General features: G+C 38.8%; 1 protein-coding gene across 5 annotated transcripts in view; it reads right to left on the bottom strand.

Moving 5' to 3' along the window:
* Nucleotides 1-356: 356 nt before the first annotated feature.
* The window catches only part of DLGAP1 (DLG associated protein 1), a 633,130-nt gene continuing 613,776 nt past the window's right edge, over nucleotides 357-19,710 (bottom strand). For all 5 annotated transcript variants that reach the window (XM_065585317.1, XM_005303131.5, XM_005303132.5 and 2 more), the window contains 3 exons: nucleotides 11,354-11,445; nucleotides 7,200-7,352; nucleotides 357-4,160 (listed from right to left, as the gene is read on the bottom strand). In XM_065585317.1, coding sequence (XP_065441389.1) covers nucleotides 3,951-4,160; nucleotides 7,200-7,352; nucleotides 11,354-11,445 — 455 coding nt within the window. In that variant the 3' untranslated portion in view covers nucleotides 357-3,950. The remainder of the gene's footprint in view (nucleotides 4,161-7,199; nucleotides 7,353-11,353; nucleotides 11,446-19,710) is intronic.

The following is a 19,710-nucleotide window of genomic DNA, read 5'->3' as shown; positions in this document are numbered from 1 at the left end:
AACATAGGGCTTGTCCTCACTTCACTGAAGTCAATAGCAGAACTTCTGTTGTCTTTGTGGGGCTTAACCCCATGTAGCTTTGCCTTTGAAAATATTTCTAAGGAGCCAGGCCTTGATCCTGGTAACACTTACATATGTGAGTAACTTTATTCATGCAACTATTTCCAGTGAGTTCAAGGGGACTCTTCATGTGAGTTGAGTGACTCATGCAAAGTCTTTGGAAGATCAGAATCTAAACCTCTGAATACTTAACGGTAGCATTCTGGTGGTTATGCTTTTATACTTGAGCACATCAAATGAATCATTTTTACAGTTATGGGATTGTGAATTTGCATTGAAAACCCACAGCTCTTACAAACAGTGCATTAATTATTTTATTAATTTGCTCTTTTTTTACATTATGGGAAACGTTCGTCTATTTACATTTTTCTGTCCACACACAAACTAGATAGATAATCCTATGAAAACCCAATTCATAAAGCCATAAAAATGCTCTCCACCCCTCCATCTAAAGGCTTTCAATTTTGTTCCTTTTTTTCCAAACCAAAAACACTTTTAAAATCACATTTGGGAATGCAGGTAGGACAGTGATTTACATTCCAGTTATTATTTAAAATATGCATTTAAACATTTTTTTAAAAAAAGAAACAATAAATTCACAAAGATAAAATTCAAATTAAAGTGATAGTGCACATCAGAACATTAAGGGAACACCAATAAATAAACTGAAATATATTACAAATAAGTTATTTCTATTTACCTTTTCAAATATTAAAAATCTTTAATCCATTTCTTCATCATTCTTTACAAAAAGATTATGAGAATTTTATGGAAACATCTGCAAAAAATATAATAAATACTTTTTTTTAAACTCAATGTAGGAGACAAAAACAACCTTTTTTTCTTTTAAATTTTCCCCCAAGGAAAAAAAACAACAACAATTTTATACCAAGTTAAACGCAATATAGTAACTTTTAGTTTATATTTGAACAGATAAGAATAAAAATAAATAATTACAACTTACACTAAAATAAATGATGTAACAACTGTCTGTGGTGATATGTAATAAGTCTAGTGGCATTCTAGGGGGCAGAAGTAGTTTCTGTCCCATATTTACCAATTCCTAAATTGGGTGTACACTTCAAATTTTGCTGTAAAGCTAGGCAAATGTTATAATGGCCTGTCCACAGTCATTAGGAACCAACAGGCATTCAACTAAGAATCAATTTAAAATACATACCAAAAATATCATATGATATACAAATACAATTCATAATGTACAAGACTAAAAAGTCTTCTGTTTTCTATTTTTTGGAACTCACTATGGCATAACCTTTATATAAATTTCTGTAGCCACTTCTCAATATAAGTCTTAACTCTTCTTTCAGAAAACTTCAAATCAACTGAAATGTAGTTATGAGCGTGCATCCTCACCTGAATGCTGCTTTGTACATCTTAGTACAAATGAGTTCCAAATAATTTTTAATACTTAACATGACTATGTGATCAAAAGTGGCAGTTGGCACTATATATACTGCAAACATTGTGATCTTTCATTGCTGCTAAAAGTTAAATGAAGTGGGTTCTTTTCAAAACTAGCAAATACACTGGTATTCAAATGCTTATAGGGCCAACCTTTCAAAGCTCCCTTAACATGAAGCACTCAGTGGGGTTACACTGGATTTCTGATCACTGTAGTTAAAAGTCTTTTAAATATTAAATTATTAGCCCTTATCTTGTAAACCACAGCAGTAAATATTTGTGCCCTATTTATAAAGACAGCTCAGATATCAATGGCTTTGAGAGGTAGCAAATTCTCTAGTGGCTTTACAATGTTTTCATGAAACTATTTGGTGCCAGAACCTATTACCTCTCCTAATTTCTTGAATGAAATTAAATTAGCACCTGGCTATGTTACATTAAAAGAAGCTGTCTGGCATGATCTTAGATGTATATTTTTAGAAAGTGCTTAACTATCTGGTGGGAATTTCAAATGTTTTAAGATGGGAGCTACACAGTTAAGGCTACCATGCACTGGAATTTTCACAGGTGGAATGTTCACACTGTTTAAAGAATAAGGGCATTTACAGCCAACTTTGGTTGGATGCAAAGTGCACATTAGCCACCACTCAGTGGACTCTGTCGCTATACCCATTTCCAGGTTAGAAAGAAAAGATCTTCCTTTCTTGTAAGGGTCACACCCTGCCCAGTGCTATATGGATGTCCAAGTGGGAGAAGAGATCATAAGAACCACCCTGAGCAGGGCAGGATTCTAACCTAGAGCTCAAGAGAGCACTAACAATGGGGAATGGCTACTATGCCAGAAGACACACAACAGTCCCAAAAGGGCATGGTCTGCTGACTATGGGGCATAACCAGGTGGGCCCGGCCAACTAGCACTAACGTTGCCTTCTGCAGCATGTGCCAGTTGCTCATTTTCAGCGACATACCCAAGACATCCTATCCTGTGCTGGCACAATGGCTAGTGTCACTAATGCACAGCCAACACCTTCCTCCATCAGTGCAACTCCAAGCAGCAAGGGCAAGATTTTACCCTAAGTATCAAATAAATTGCTGAAGACTAGAGAATGCATATTGTTCATGATTTCAGAAGCTAATGTAGAGAACAAATATAGGCTCATTATGGTCCCACTGCATCTGAAAAATCCTAATTTTTGAAAAATGGGGTATTTTATATTGTTAAAAAAGAGACTAAAGGAGAAACTTACTCCCAGCTATGAACCATCTGATGGAAGCAGTCTGACCTGAAGCTTACAACCAGCTGTGTATAAAACAAAACAAAGTCTTGCTTTGAAAAACAGCATGGATTCCATTTACAGTATTTCAGTAACAGGGGTGGATGGGTGTGAAATCTGATAGTTTCACCAAGATTAAGACATCAACAAAACCAAGCTGTTTTTTTTTTCTTTTTTTCTTCTTCTCTTTTTTTAAAACCAATAGAGTACAATACAATACGATAGGAATTGACAATACAGTACAGTTTTAAAAATTCTTAATACTTTGACAAAAAAGTCCCTTTTTATATTATCTTCAACCATCATTTCTTCTTATCTCCTTTCCTTTTGCCTTTTTATTGTCTTTCAAAATAGATGATTTCCCTGGAAGATCGAATTTACAATCTTCTGCTGATCAAAATGTTTAAGTAGTGATTGATGAAATACAAATGAGGCAGTTTGTGCAGCTGTGAGAGTGTGCAGCTATCTTTTCACAGGATCTTTTCTGTCCCTCACAATCTCACCTGCAGGATTTACTTCTCCCTCCTTTCACCACACCACAGCTATCTCTCCCCCTACCTCGCCCTTTGTGACGTCTTAAATTCAGGTAAGATATGATTCTGAGGTTTAGAATAAAGTGCGCCATCTGCTTAAAAAATAATAATAATAAAAAGAAGGGAATCCGAACCATAGCTCCTTTAATCTTTAATGAGGAAGACAGCAGAGTCCCAAAGGGTCACCCTGCATTACTGAATTTCCAAAATACTCTATAGTTTTATATTGCTGTACACCAGGTAACAGACTAACTTTAGATAAACTAAAGATCATGAATGCGTTAAATGGTGTATTTACTATACAGGTGTGTGTGTGTGTGTCTGTGAGTTCTGTATTTATTTCTTAAACAGAAAGAAGGATTGTACTCTCTTACATGAGGCAAGGTGGCAGCATCAATACATGTGACAAAGCATAATGACATGGGCAAACCTTTAGAAAGCAACGGTTATTAGAGGACATCTCTTGGAGGATCGACAACTACACCACAAAAGTGGAATTCATTGGGATCAGTGGGATTATGTAGAGAGAGGGAGAGAGAGAGAGAGAAAGAAAGAAAGAGGGGAATACAAATACTTAATGGTGGCTCTGAATAGGGACCTAGAGGAGCAGATTATACAAGAGACTTGTCTTGCCAGTGAGAGTCCTCCTGGTGGGATCCCTTCATAGCCTCGTCTGGGCTTCAGGGATGTAAATCTCAATGCTTTCAGCGCTCTCAGTGGCTGAATTCTGGCGGACAGATGCGGCTCGTTTGGCAGCCATCAGCCGTTTCCGGGCCTCTTGACGCTGTGAGCTTTCCAGAGAACGTTCCCGTATGAGTGGCACCTGACCTTTCGCTGGCTTCTTTGGCACTGGAGGAGGGACCCTTCTCTCCTGATCAAAGCAGAAGGTTAATGACATTATACAGCTTCTCAGGGAAAGCTTGGAAAAACTAGGATAGGTCAGTAGTTAGAACACACATTTTACCTAAGGTTTGTTAGTTCTTATCTGCATTTTTTTCTTCATTGAACTGGCTTTTGTATTCAAGGGTTCATAAAAATAATGTAAGCTTAAAGCAAAGGATAGTATTGATAGCAGTGCTAGTTCTCCACAGGTACGATGTGTATTAAACGCCTGGCGCTGAAAGGGCCGAAGCTCCCACAGCTAACCACTTAATGCGGTTCCCATTGGGGAATCCAGACTTCTCGTCCTGGTGCCAGGGATTAGAAAGGAGAGCATCTTAAACAGAATTTTGTAGCACTATTTAAGGTAATACAGTTTCATAAATCTAATGTATAAATTCTACTACGGAATTAAAAAAAAAAAAACTCCTATCAAACTCTTCGGGTTTGTTAATAAAATTAATTTACTATAGCAGCAATCTGTGTTACAGAAGTGAAATACACAAATGACCTTGTCCCTTACACACAGTACATACATAGCACTAGATGGGCTTACAACACTGAGATTCAATGGATATATATCACACAGTAAATGTAATGTAAACTAGCAGCTTGGAGTTAGCGTACCACAGTTAGAATAAAAAACATGTGCTTAGTGGTGGCCTATCTTCGTAATAGCTCAAATAATCCATACTTTTCATGTCTCACTATAAAAATTCTTAAAATTTAGCACCATGCTGAATGACCGTTAGGAATTACAATAACCTACAAACTGAAAATGGGTAGGAATTTTAAAAAAATCATTGAGAGAACAAACACTAATCGTCACTTTGGCAGCCAAAGATACATGGTTAACAAAGAGGAAATTTATATATTTTTATATATATAAGGATGGCTTTAGAAAAAGTGTGGATTCAGTTCTGAATTTCAGGCAGCTATAAAGTTTTTGTCAAGTCAATTTAGATTGTCTTTTAAATTACATCCCCTTCCAACTGTGAACATGGTTTCTGAGAGTAGGGATTTTATTACTACAAAGATTCCATTCTAGCCTTTAGTTTGCTTTCATGTTGATCACAACAGCTTTCATTACTTGAAATGTAAAGCCGCCTAGTTGCACTTATTCACACTTTGATTTTTCCTCTACATCTAAAGATTAATCTATGCTGTTTAACAAGGGCCCAAGGGGAGGAAGACAGAGGCAAATATCAATTCCACAGAAAGTTTTCATTCTTTCTTTCTAAATAAGGAGATGAACAGTTTAATTTAAAATCACAGTCAAATGAAACAGGAACAGAGTCAGTGTAATTCTTTAAAGTGCATAACCTCTACCTTCCTATAGTAGATTGTAAATACATAGGATCCTTTCTTCATTACTGCTTAACTTCTTTTAACCCTTTATAGTCTTCCTTTTGGTGGGAATTCCTTGAAATGTTTTCAAGGAAAATGAAAGGGACATTTCTAGTAAAACTCTCTTTTCTTCATGCTGGAGACTGGATACATTCTTTTGCATTAGAAGCTAATGAAAAATGGTACATTAGCACGTGCGCGCATGTGTGTTTGCAGTTTTACAGCTCCTTCTCAAGAAAGACATATTAAAAAATAATTACCTGACTTCTGTATCATGGCCTCAGAAAACAACCAAGGGCCACCCCCAAATAAAACACTAATGGTAGTCCTCTGATGGTTTGGGATTAACCTGGAATTTAGCACTCCGAATTCAGGAACAAAGGGCATGATTTTTTAGTCTTGTTTGGTGGGAATAGGATGCTAACAGAACTGTATTTCAAACCTTCCTGCTGGAAGATTTGTGGAAATTTGTATTATTATTTGTCCAAAAGAAAATGCCACTTTGCTTGTCAGCAACAAGACAGATCAGAGCTATTTTTAGGGGCAAGTAATCCAGACATCAGCGTGGGTCACCCAGATGTATATATTACTTGAACAAGGGTATAATACTTTGTCTGTAAATGGTGCACTCCTTGCTCCCTTGCCTTTTTGGTGTATGTTATATCCCCACCTATGTGTCATATTCATCAGCCAGTGCCCACTTCTGAGCCTAATGGAAACTCAGCTGTAGAATTAGATGGCAGCAGGAGCATAGCGTTAGATTGTAAGTTCCTCTGGACACAGATGTGGCTTTAAGTGTTTTCCGTGAAGTTTCTAGCTCACTTATGGGTTCTATAAAATAATCAGTTATGATAACAATAGTTTTGGAGAACTGTATTGTGGCTCACCCAAGGTGCTGTTTGACCAGCTGATCAGCTGTCCTGATGGTAAGGATTAAAAATAAGGATATGTGCCAAACCAGAATGAAAAAAGGAACGTGGCTCACACTTCGAAACCTGGTAGTCTCTTTATGGCAACAATGGACAACTCTTTTAAAAATAATTAACAGTGCTACAAATGATTTTTGGGCTATCTTGGAAAAATAACATTACCAGCAAAATGAACCCGATTACAAGAATTTCCATTTAAAAAACAAAAGAAAACAAACAAAAAAGAAATGGCATGGAAAGATTACCATGCAACTTGCATGAAGTTTGTTTTTAGCTCAGTATGATGGCAGTTGGTTATCACTGTACTTATGATCTGGTTACCAAAGTCAGTGATAATTACACTACTTCCCTAGTTTTCTCAATAACAAAGCCTAGAGTGTGCAAGTAAACTGAATTCTTGCTATATGCAATAATATGCACCATAAATGTGATTTATTTAAATTTAAGAATCAATATATTTGGCAGTTCCTTCCAACGACTGATCATCTAGTATGATTAAATGTAAAGTTGAACAAAGTATTGTACTACATTCCCATTATCCAATTCACAAAGACAGTTTTGGTTTTAAAATATGTCTGAAACATATTACAGATAATATCCCAGATGATTATTATGTAAACATTGTTATTACAGTGAAATGAATCTGATATGAGCTTCATTGCACATTTTTAACATCTGTACGCAGAGGACTATTTAATTTGTCCAGTATTTGTGCAGGGTTTTAAATGAAGCATACAAAATCTACATTGTTCTACCTTCTTGTCATGAGGATCCATCTGTTTCCAATTATTGGCCTTTAACTGATGAAGTTCATCAAATTTCATACTAATATTTTCTATGGACAACTGGAGCATATCCCAAAACCCTGCTAAATCCTGGGAGGTCGGCCTTGGATGTGCATTAGGATTCTGTACAACAGAAGAAAAAAATATTTTGGCTTTAGTATCTTCTAATGTAAAGCATTTGTACAAATGGCTATGCACCTCACCAGCAAAAAAGTTTACTTAGATTCAAATGATCAATGAGATACTTAGAAGGAGTTAATAGAGATGAGAAAGAACACTTCTTACTAGTATTTTTACTTATAATAACGATTTAGGGCTAATTTCTGACAGGTGTGCTCCAGAAAAGCTGTGCTTTCCCCTGAAGTCAGTGGCCTCAATTCTGGCTACCCATCAAAACATGGGGAAAGGTCCCATGTCCCTGTCCAGGAGCAGCAGAGTGGCACTCTTTGGCACAGCCCAGGGGTCTAACATGGGTGAAATCCTGGCTGCACTGAAATCAATGGCAAGACTCCTGTTGACTTCGCCGGTGTCAGGATTTCATCCCACATTTCTGCATGTGCATCTACTGATTCAACAGGGCATTAATTCACATTCATACAGTGCTTCAATGTTATTAAGGACTTTGAAAATAATACAGTTTAAATAAATATACCCTGGACAGATTATTTATATTCCTGGCAAAAATAATCTTTGCAGAGGGAAATATATGGGGAAAGAGAATATGGATGCACGTTAACCCTACTTTTGCAGGGCACTCTTTTGGGGAGAGTTATATGTTGAACCAGAATCTGGCCGTTAAAACTTTACTTGTGCCACTGGCTCATAAGATTTTGACCTTCCAGTTAAATGCTGCACACTGCTCTGGTGAAGTCTGTCTGAAGGATCTCTTTAAATGATTTAAATAAAATAGACTGTTGGATACACTGGTTTACAGCTTGATTTTTCACTAGTGCTGAACACCCACAACTTCACTTGAACTTGAAGTAATGAGATCTCTGGGTGCTCAGCGCCTCTTCAAATCAGACCTGTCCTGACACCCAACAATTCTGTATGATAGCTGGCTCGGTTGAGATTATGGTTTTATGTCAGGTTGTGTTAACATATCTTTCTCCAGCAAAAAATAAAGTGTTGGTTGTGAAACTGTTTCCCTTAAAAACAACGAGGAGTCCTTGTTTTTAAGGGACTAGCACCTTAGAGACTAACACATTTATTTGAGTATAAGCTTTCCTGGGCTAGAACCCACTTCATCAGATGCATGGAGTGGAAAATACAGGAGCAGGTATAAATACATGAAAAGATGGGAGTTGCCTTACCAAGTGTGAGGTCAGTCTAATGAGACAATTCAATTAACAGTAAGATACCAAGAGAGGAAAAATAACTTTTGTAGTGGTAATGAGAGTGGCCCATTTCAAACAGCTGACAAGAAGGTGTGAGTAACAGTAGGGGGAAATTAGGTTTCCTCTGCCATCTTTTCATGTATTTATACCTGCTCTTGTATTTTCCACTCCATGCATCTGATGAAGTGGGTTCTAGCCCATGAAAGCTTATGCCTAAATATATGTGTTAGTATCTAAGGTGCCACAAGGACTCCTCATTGTTTTTGCTGATACAGACTAACACAGCTACCACTCTGAAACCTGTTTCCCTTAAGAAATTTCTACCACCTCATCTTTTTCATAACATCAGAGAAGTGTGATGCTTATCCCACCAAAGCATTGACTGTGGAAAACGAAGTAGTCACATAGAAAGGATAAAGGTTATAACAGGATTCTTATTTCTTGACCATTGACATTATTAGATAGGCAAACTGAAATAGTAACTTTTACATACACAGATACGGGAACAAAATACTTTTTCATTCTTCATGTTAATAAGAGAAGGACTAGCTCATGCAGAGCTGATTTCCGTTGCATCTTGCAATTTAGGCAGATTTCTAATTTAGGTCCTGATCCTCTGAGGTGCTGCTTCATCTCCCTTTGCCTTCAGTGAGAGCTGAAGGCCCTCAGTACTTTGCCACAGGATTGAGCCTCTGATTACAAAATAGAGTTCAATATGGAGCTTTTACAGTTATATTCTTCACTTTAAGGCCCTGATCCAGCTATCTTTGAGAGACTCCTAATGACTTGGATGAGAACTGGGTCAGATGCTGAAAGCAAATGTCACATTAAAATACACACTATTCCATAATGTCAACTTGGCATGGTTTAAAAAGTGTTTTTGTAACAATGAAAAACAAAATCAGTTTATCTGTAATTTGGAGCCACGGCAGTCTTATCTCAGTCTGATTGGATGTTTTAAGAAGAGAACTTAATAACAGGATGGCTAGCGCAGAGGAAAGAGAGCCATATGTTCTGCGTTCCATTCTCTGCTCTGTCCTGAATCTTTCTGTGCTTCATATTCCTCATGAGTAAATTTGGGATAATTGTCCTTATCTACTGTCCAATGGTGAATCATTAAACATTTGATAACTGAGGGCTCTTCTGTTTAGCAGACAAAGGTATAACAAGTTGAAGTTGAAACTAAATAAATTCAGACTAAAAATAAAATGAAAATGTTTAAGAGTGAGAGTATTTAGCTATTGGAACAACTTATCAAGAGTCGCGGTGGATTCTCCATCACTAGACATTTTTAAAGCGATATTGGCCATTTTTCTAAAACATATACTATAGCTGAAACAGGAATTAATTTAGGGAAGTTCTATGGCCTGTGTTATACTGGAAGGTCACACTAGATGATGACAGCGGTCCCTTCTGGCCTTAAAATCTAAGAATTACCATATATACTTGTTCATAAGCCGAATATTTTTGGTAAAAAAGTGACGCATCAAAGAGCGGGGGTCGGCTTATAAACGGGTCTACACCAAAATGTGATGATTTTAAACTCTATGGAATCATTGAATTGAATATTAATACATTGTCATTTTGTTTACCTGGAGCATCTGCAGGCATGGAGCCCCTCATCTCCCATTGGCTGGGAACGGCAAACCGCGGCCACTGGAAGCTGAGGGGCTCCATGCCTGTGAACGCTCCAGGTAAACAAAACGTCCAGGCCCACTAGCGGCTTACCCTAACAGGCCAGGAGCCAAAGTCTGCCAACTCCTGAAATATAGGTTCGGCTTATGAAAGGGTCATACAGTTTTTGCTATTTTTACCTAACCATCATGGGGGGTCGGCTTATAAACGAATGGGCTAATGAACGAGTATATACGGTAGTTTAAAACATGGTTTGAAATCTTTGATAAATGCAAAGTATTATCAACATTTTAGGTATGTGGTATACAATGTATTGTGCGTTATTAGGGATAGGCAAACTGATTCTGAGAAATTAAGAACTTTCTTTTGCCTTTTTGGAGATTTGGAAGAGTTTGGTTAGCTTCAATTATTCATTACTTTTTATTTTTGAATATCTATATTTCCCTGGTTTGGAGGCAGATGGGCGAAAATTATAATAATATATGGAGATATACCTATCTCATAGAACTGGAAGGGACCTTGAAAGGTCATTGAGTCCAGCCCCCTGCCTTCACTAGCAGGACCAAGTACTGATTTTGCCCCAGATCCCTAAGTGGCCCCCTCAAGGATTAAACTCACAGCCCTCAGTCTCGGAGGCCAATGCTCAAACCACTGAACTATCCCTCCCCCCACAATAGATATTGCTTTACGGTACATCTGTCCAACTGAAAGCAAGCAGCACTGGAAATCCCATGAGAAAGTGTCATCCCACAAGATTTCCAGTCCAATTTTGAAGACTCAAGAGGTTAACTCAGTTTTGAAAAGCATCCAAACCTTTGGGTGCTTATCTGAAAAGAATCCAAATTCCAAGTGTGAAATCCTGCCTCTGTAGAAGTCATTGGCAAAGCTCCCATTGAATTTCATCCTAAGCCTTTTGAGTTTCTCTCTTTAATTATTATGGGCCTCACACTGATCTCCCACTGTTTTTACACTGGTGTAACTTGATTAAATTCAATGGATTTACATTGGTTGGAGGAATCAAGCCCTTTATTGGAATAAATAGCAGATATTCTAATCTAAAAAAAGCTTTATACAATTTAAGGCATAGTGACTCAGAGTAAATTCCTTAGCAATAACAGATGCACAATCATATCTATAATAAACATTACATACCAGGTTTTCTTCACACAGTTCTCTGAACTGGTAAAATTTCTGGGCCATAAGAAGCTGTGCACTGCCCACTGCAGTTCGAATTTTCCCTAGAACTGACAGGAAAGCAAACATAAGTCAGCACCAGTTAGACCCTGGTTAGACCAGCACTAGTTAGACCAGTGCCCTTCTGTAGTGACTGAACCATATACACCAATGAGGAAGTTATGGAGTAAACATCATTCATTTTTTAAAAGAATGTTACCTCTGACTCATGCATTCTAGAGCAGCTGATAACAGTTAAGTCCAAGTGTACACTAGAAAAGGTTTGCCAGGATAGTTATACAGAAAGTATTTTTCCTAGTATAACTTATACGGGATCCCCAAATAAAAACATTGGTGTAACAGGATGCTCTGCCCTTTTAAAGGCCGGGGGATGGTGATCAGCCAACCCTGTTTGATTATCAGACCCAGTTGGGAAGGAGCCAGGTCATACTTACAAAGGGCTGAGAGCACTCAGTTGTGGGGAGCTGCAGGACAGAGACTGGCTCTTGTTACTGTCCCTGGAGCAGAGAGGCGTAGAGTGAAAAGTCTCTGGACTCCTGAAGCCTGTGTTGGTCAGGGGAATAGCTTTGGTTTGAGTTATTTGGTGAATTTTCTGTTTGAATTAATAAACCGTGCAAGCACACTTCTATGCTGTAAAAAGCAACAAAGAGTCCTGTGGCACCTTATAGACTAACAGATGTATTGGAGCGTAAGCTTTCGTGGGTGAATACCCACTTCGTCTGACAGATCCAGACTAACACAGCTACCCTTCTGATACTTCTATGCTGGTATAACCACATCTACACAATAGCTTTTGCTGATATAGAAATGTTGTGAAAAATCACCCCCCTTTCTGACACTGTTATACCTGCCAAAGTTTCTAGTGTAGACCTGGCCTCACATGCAGAACAGTGAAGAGCTTTCAGAAAGTGTTAGAAATGTGTAATTAATCATGTGCCACATTGGGGAAACACAGCTTCTACCAATACCTCTGCTGTTTCCCTTAGAAACAGAGGGCCCAGTTCCTGGGTCTGGCTGACTGCTGGCTGGTGCTGGCCCTAGGAGGAGGGAACAGTGGCTCTATGTCACATTTACAACCTCCACCCTGGTCCTAGGGCTATCCAGAGGTTTTTTCAGTCATCACTGCAACTTCGAGCAGCTTCAGGGCTGCTCTCAGTCATCCCCAGCCACCTATGGCCCTAACTGGCCATTTCAGTAGCCAACACTCACCAGAGCATAACGGTGCTCCATGCCATGCTTCCCCCAGCTGCGTCTACTACACTGGTGTCCCAGAGGAAGGCAGCAAAGGGTCACTATGGCAGCTTTGCTCCTCTTGGCGATTCCCGCACACTGGTCAGTTAAGCCAGCTTTATGATCTCTTTGCACCATCAGAGTGGTGCAATGAATTATAGTAGACCAGAGAATCCGGCCCATAGTATATGGTTTTACAACAGTCTGGATGAACTTAAATTGGTATTTACCACTTGACTAATGAAAGACATGAACAACATTCGTTCTTCTTTGATTCGAACCATTATTATTAAAATAATTATTGTAGCGCCTAGAGGCCACAACTAAGATAGGGCCCGATTGTGGTAGGCAGTGTACAAGAACATAGAGAGCGGCAGTCCCTGAGGAGCTTACAGTCTAAACAGACAAGACTGACAACGTGAAGTAGGGAGAACTGAGGCACAGAGAGGTGAAGTGACTTGCCCAAGGTCACGTGGCAGGTCAGTGGCAGGACCCAGAATAGATCCCAATTCTCCTGACTCCCAAGCCGATGCCCTGTCTATGGACCATGCTAAACCCCTATAAATTCAAACACAGTGTTGAGGAGAGCTCAAAGGGGGAAAATCCCTTCAACACTTTGGGGTTGTAAAATCCAGGGTAAAGAACTCAGCCCACTCAGCACAGGCCAGACTTTATAGGTGCACTACCAGAGCACTGCCACAAAATCATTTAACACTGAAAGACTATTCTGGGTATTCACAAACACAGAGACCAACCGAGTAGGGACAAAACTAAGTTATGAACTGAAGTAGGCTTAACCGAAGCCAGGTATACAATCATAGCTCCATGTTTTACCCTTTTAAGGCTGATTAATGTAGCACAACAACGTAGCCAGGTGGAAGTAAAGTTGGACATAGAATACACTGTAAATGTAAAAGGAAGAAGGGTAAAATAGTCGGGGGTGGGGTGGGGTGAGAGCCTTTTATGATTCTCCCTTCAGAGCCCTACAGAAAAGAACGCCATGCACACACAAGCACAGTCCAAGCCTTCCACTTTGCTCCCAGAGCTCAGCGCTGCCAGGAAACAGCTCTGAACTGGAAGATTCACTAAGTGGAATGTTTTCAGCACGTTGCACCGGGAATTCTACTTACAACTGTCATTATTGTTAGTAAAGGTTGCGTGTCTAATTCCCTGCACACTGTGCTGAAAATGCACCCCTTGGAGTGTCTAGTCATTTATGCAACCCAGTGTGCAAACCACTCAACTGAAAGGAACTTTCAATGGTGGGGAGGAGCTACTTTGAGAGCTTTCATGTGGTTCCCATTGTTATGAAAACTCTTCCCACTGTGTATATTTCAGAACAGCTGCCTCATCTGGAGCTTGGCCATCTGATGCTTCACAACACAGCCTAGGAGTTGAGAGGGGGGAAATGATCCCTCAACTTTTCAGTAAAAAGTTAAGATAGAACTTTATCTATTTAGAACTTTGGTTGCATGGAGGTAATGTTGAGTGTCTGTTTAGAAGTGAATTTAAAATACACTTTTGGTGGGGGATGGCGATGCACCCCTTCCTTTTTGTTTTTAAAGAATACTTAATAAGTTTAATATTCTAAAATATCATTAGATAGAACTGGGGGGAAAGGAAGTTCTTACCCCTGGCTGCCTATGACTGGCTAGTTGTTTAAAACCTTTACCCCAGCTGATTGTGAGATGCATGCTGATGTTGTTCTCCATTGTTATCACTTCTGCTGTAGCTCCTGCTGTATCTAGTCAAGTGTCACTGATTTTCCTACCCCTTGAAAACAAGCAGTCCAGTCAACAAGGCCAACCCTGTCACAGAAGTTAAAAAAAAAAGACTTCAAACAAAGCACGTGAAAGACTGAAAGGAATCTCCCCAGAAGGCAAAAGTCTTCTCAAAAGCTAAATACTGCCTTATAATACTTGTTGTTTTTTGTTTTCAAGGCAGCGTACCCATTTCTCTGACTCAGTCAAAATCTCTAGTGCCAGAAATGGAAGGGTTAAGGTGTACTGTGGTAAAAGAAATAAAAACACACTTGCATTTATCTGGCTAAAATTCTGAGAGGCTCCATTCTTGAACACAAGTTTGGGGACAAATACTAAGTGAATAAGAGAAAGTGACAATATATCAGAAAACGACTGAGGTGCAGGAGGAAAGTAGTATATATTAAAACATTAAAATTGACTACTTTAGTTCATAATGCTACAAACAAAATTTACAAAATAAGCAAACAAACAATCCCTCCTGTTCATTAAATCCATCAAGACGCAGTCATAACAGTCCATAGCAACCATATACTTCTGTTCCTAATAGCCTGGACCTCCCTCCCCTCATAAATCCACTTCTTGACCTTGCCTATGTGGGGAGAATTGCCCAGCATAGCTATTCAGAAAAAGCTATCCCACCATAGTTATTCTGGTATACTTTATTCTGGAATAACTCCCCCATGTGGACACTCTCTTCTGGGAAAAAGGTGATTTGGCAAGCAAAATAAATATTTTGGAATAAAATCACTTTTATTCCAGAATGAAGTGTCCATGTGGGGGGAGTTATTGTGCAATAGCTATAGTGAAATATTTAATTTGGAATAGCTAAATTGGTCAATTTCCCAGATTACACATGCTCTTAACCTGGTATATTTGCAGAATGGTCTAGTACATCGAGCACTGGGCAGGGACTCAGGAGACCTGAGTTTTATTTCCATCTTGGCCATTGGCTGCTGGGTGACCTTGGGCAAGTCACTTCACCCCTGTGTGCCTCATTTTCTCTCTCTGTAAAATGTGAATAATGATGCTGACCTCCTTTGTAAAGCGCTTTGAGATGTACTGATGAAAATAGGTAGGTATTATTTAAAGCCACACAGACTATAAACTCTTTGGAGCAAGGACCATCACTTCTAATGGTGCCTAGTACACATTTTGGATGATACATAAATAAACGCAGAGGTAGAGGAGGGAAAATGCAACACCCCCACCCCCCAAATAAGACAAAAAGTGATTGCAAAAAGTGGAGTTTGGTACATCTTGAAAGGAGTTTGTCTGCATATGTATCAAAGGGTAACAAGAAATAGAAAAAAGCGATGAAGAAGTAAAATTGAGGTGATTTGAAAAGTCATAATATGATGAGTTTTTAAAAAATATTATTTGAACTCTAAACACCAGCCAAACTCTTTGCACTTCGATTATGATGGATCTCATCTCAGTGTCTAACAAAGAACAAAGGAACCACTTTGGGACTGTGGTTATAAAATGCCACATAAAATATGAACACCTGATGTTTACAGTGTTGTTGTAGTCCTGTTGGTCCCAGGATATGAGAGAAACAAAGTGGGTGAGGTAACATCTTTTACTGGGCCAACTTCTGTTGGTGAGAGAGGAAAGCTTGCCTCTTGCACCAACAGAAGTTGGCCTAATAAAAGATATTATCTTACCCACCGTGTCTCTCTAACACCTGACAGTTAGTCAGGGGGAACCAGCCGGATAACAGAAGATAGAAGACTGGCTGACTACAAGGATGAGCATCAGGAATAAGGGGAGGGAAGAGTGGCAGAAAATAAAATGGACCAAGACTGAGGTTTGTGTTGCAGATGTTAGTTGTGCACTGTGCATGTGAAAGAACCCTGCCATAGAGATGGTACAATCCATTTCCCAGCCAGGATGGACCAATATTTAGCCTATTTGTGTCAACAGACTTGCATTTAAATAACTCAAAGCATGACAAAAGCCAGGAAATTCAAAGTTAATGCTAACACTCCTGTCCTTAGTCAGCTATTAAGGAGAAAAGAAGCTGAATGAAACAAGTTAAGGACAGAATCTACAACCTTACACTGAGTAGCATTTATTATTGTGAGTGATCTCATTGAAGATTGATGGCACTATCTGGATGAGTAAGTGCCACTTAATATGAATAAGCATTGCAGAATCAGGCCTTTGGTCCTTTGATTTACCTGGTTTTTATTAGTGTGACTGACAAGTTTTCTAGTTATTGTATTTTGTAGCTTGCGGATATTTCGCTTTTCTTTAAATCTTTGTACACTGGCAAGGATAAGTTCTGGGACCTGGCTCTTCTGAGACTTTGGGAAATAAGCTGGTGTAGAGGGAACTAGTCGGGGAGAAGAGTTATAGAAAAGCAGAGTTCAGGGAAGAGCCAGGGAGCTGTAGGAATAACTGATGATTTTATTTGCTCATAATTAGGACTACAGGAATACATCTGAGGGACAAGGAGAAATCAATGTTTAGTTTTATTTTCTCATTCATAATCACTTGCAGAAAGAAGAGTCACTCCTATCTCTCCCCAAACTTTCCTTCCTTAGCTTCACATTTCATGCTTTGTTTAAAACAAATTACTAAAACTTTGCCAGTCCCACATTAATTTATCACAGTTTGTTGCCTTTGTTTAGCCGAGACCCTAGATTTGAATACAGGGTTACTACAGATTTGAGGTAAACTTTTATGTCTAGGCAAGCCCAAAGGGGTACAATATACATGCTAAGTGATAAGATTGATGATGGGCACAAATTTTGTAAGTTCCTTTGTTTTCTTTCTTAGTCTTTAGTTTGTTGGGTCTGACTCATCTCTCCATTACACCAGTATTACACTGTTGTATACACCTGCCTAAAACCCAGGACTTATGGTGAATCAGACCCACTGTTTGCTTTGGATGGTCATCTGAAAGTTTATGAGTCAATAAGCTACACTACTTCACACAGATGAATAGAAATGTTTCTTAAGATTAATGAAATTAAATTAATTTTCAAATTCCTTTGAAACTCTACGTGAATTCAGTAAATGGCCCAAGGATTGGAGGAATGCTTTTGTTTGTACCCACAACCAGCTGCAAATGTGCCTTGAGATCATATTTCTATTGATTAATAGTGTGAGAGTGAGACTCTGGCCCATTGATGTAAGGTTTGTCAGAGTTTGTTGTGTGGTAGGGTCAGTTCAAGGACTGATACAAAGTCAATTAAAATTAATGGAAAGAATCCCATTGACTTCAGTAGGCTTTGGATCAGGTCCTTAATACATGGTTAGGTTTGCATTTTTACTTCCAACTCTTTCCTTTCATAAAGAGAAAGCTCTAGAATCATTGCTGAATTCACAAAATAGTAAAATATGCTGAAGGAGTATCAGGTGTCCTGACTGTAAGAGTGAGTATACAACAATAAAGTGGTATTAATCTGCCTACTACATATGCTACAGTTTTATGAGGAAATGTTTTCAGATAAAACCAGCAAATTTCATACAATAAGTAGTTTATGACAAGAAAGTGGGGGCAAAGACATATTTATGTATACTGGTATTTCTCCCTGGAATGACTGAAACCCTAACCTGTGTTTTTATACACAGCAGTAGACTTCATTCCTAGCTAGAAACATTCAGTCCCATCTGGTAGATTCATTCCCAGTTAGATAATACCAAACGTATCTATGTAACATACAAGCTACTGTCAAATAGCAGCGAGCCGTCTCCCAGAGACAGCTGTTTCACACAAGGGCTGCATTGTCTGAGAGAAGCTTGTATCATTTTACTTCAAGTGCTGAGGGAACAAGCATTCTGTCAGCTGCCATGGCATTGAAGAAACCTCGCTCACTGCAGATTTTCATTATTTTGTTATCAGGCCAAAAACACACTGCAGACTGTCAGAGTTGAAGGTTGAAAACAAGAGATGCATTCCTTGCTCTACTTACATTTTATCAATTACAAATTCCCTCCTTCTCTGCAGAGTGTGTGTGTGTGTGTGTGTGTATATGAAAAAGACACAATTTGCTTCTGAGTTTCCAACAACAAGCTTTTGTTCTCAGCATGAGTGAGCTGGCTACTGTGGCCCTCACCATATGCTTTTATTTGGCTTCAGGTAGAATAGGAAACTCTGTCCTGCAGTGGAATGTCAAACACAATGTCCACAGGAAGCAGCTGTCACATTCAAGAATCGCAGATGACATCACAAAGAAGCCAGTAACTCACTAATGGTTGTTAAACAAGGTTGCCCCTTTTCCCCCCTGTAACCTCCACCAAAACAAGGAAGCGCCAGTTAATAAAGAGGCAGATAAATAATCTGCAGGATATGTAAAATGTAATTTATACTGTACATGGAGGCAATAGTAGAGCCTACATAACTCCTACCTTACTCACTCCAAATTAGAATTTTTCCACTGATTGCTAAAAATTTAAAAACGTTATAACTAAAAAGACAATGAAATACATCAACAAAGTTCTCACTAAAAGCGGTGTATAAATTAGCCTTATTAAATTCAATTTCCCCACTTGCCCTAGATGAGTAATTGTTTTGATGGGCAAGTAAAATATCATTAGGTTTTTCCATTATCATCAGTCATTATGATAACAAGCAGGCAAGTATATTTTGTGATTGGACTGATATTTATTTTCCCCATATATGTATGTGTGCACACACTTTTCACTATAACCCTCACAGCCCAGTTCATGGGTTGTATCATCTGCATACCTACAGGGGGTAATTGTTCCATTCTGGCATGTGTCCTGTGCAAATAAACACTAATAATATACATTAAAGATGAAACCCAACCAAAACCCTGAATCCAAACACACCTCAAATTTGGGAAGTTTGGATCTGCCGTTGGAAGTTGTGGTTTGGGCAACAGTTTTTTGGATAGGTGGAATGGGTAGTTATATCCTATAGTTAAGGTTTTGGTAACACTTTGTTATAACCCATTTTCAGTTGTTTACTATCTTGCCAAATTATAACCATTTGGTCTGAAATTCTCCATGGTTGGTTTCTACATTGGGTTGAATAGTTTCAGTAACAATAGTTCAGCCATTTCTGATAATGAGGTTAGTGAAAAATAAATAGGTTGCAGTATGAGTGTGCCAAATCTATGTGTTATGTGCCTTGTACTCACAATGTTGTGTAATATTTGCATGTGCAAAATTAGAGGCCACATTCTATTTATATACACACACACACACACACCCCTAGTGTGTGAGGGTCACAGAATATGGGGAGCCTGCAATATCTAGAGGACCAGCTCAGTGGCCAGAAATTAGCTGTGCAACTCCCATTTAAGATAAAGTTTATCATATGAGGAGCATTTATCCAGGAAGCTGTGACTC

This window comes from Chrysemys picta, chromosome 2, assembly GCF_011386835.1.
Source record: "Chrysemys picta bellii isolate R12L10 chromosome 2, ASM1138683v2, whole genome shotgun sequence".
Lineage (NCBI taxonomy): Eukaryota > Metazoa > Chordata > Testudines > Emydidae > Chrysemys > Chrysemys picta.
The sequence above is the reverse complement of the archived record's forward strand: the minus strand, read 5'-3'. Positions and strand labels throughout refer to the sequence as shown.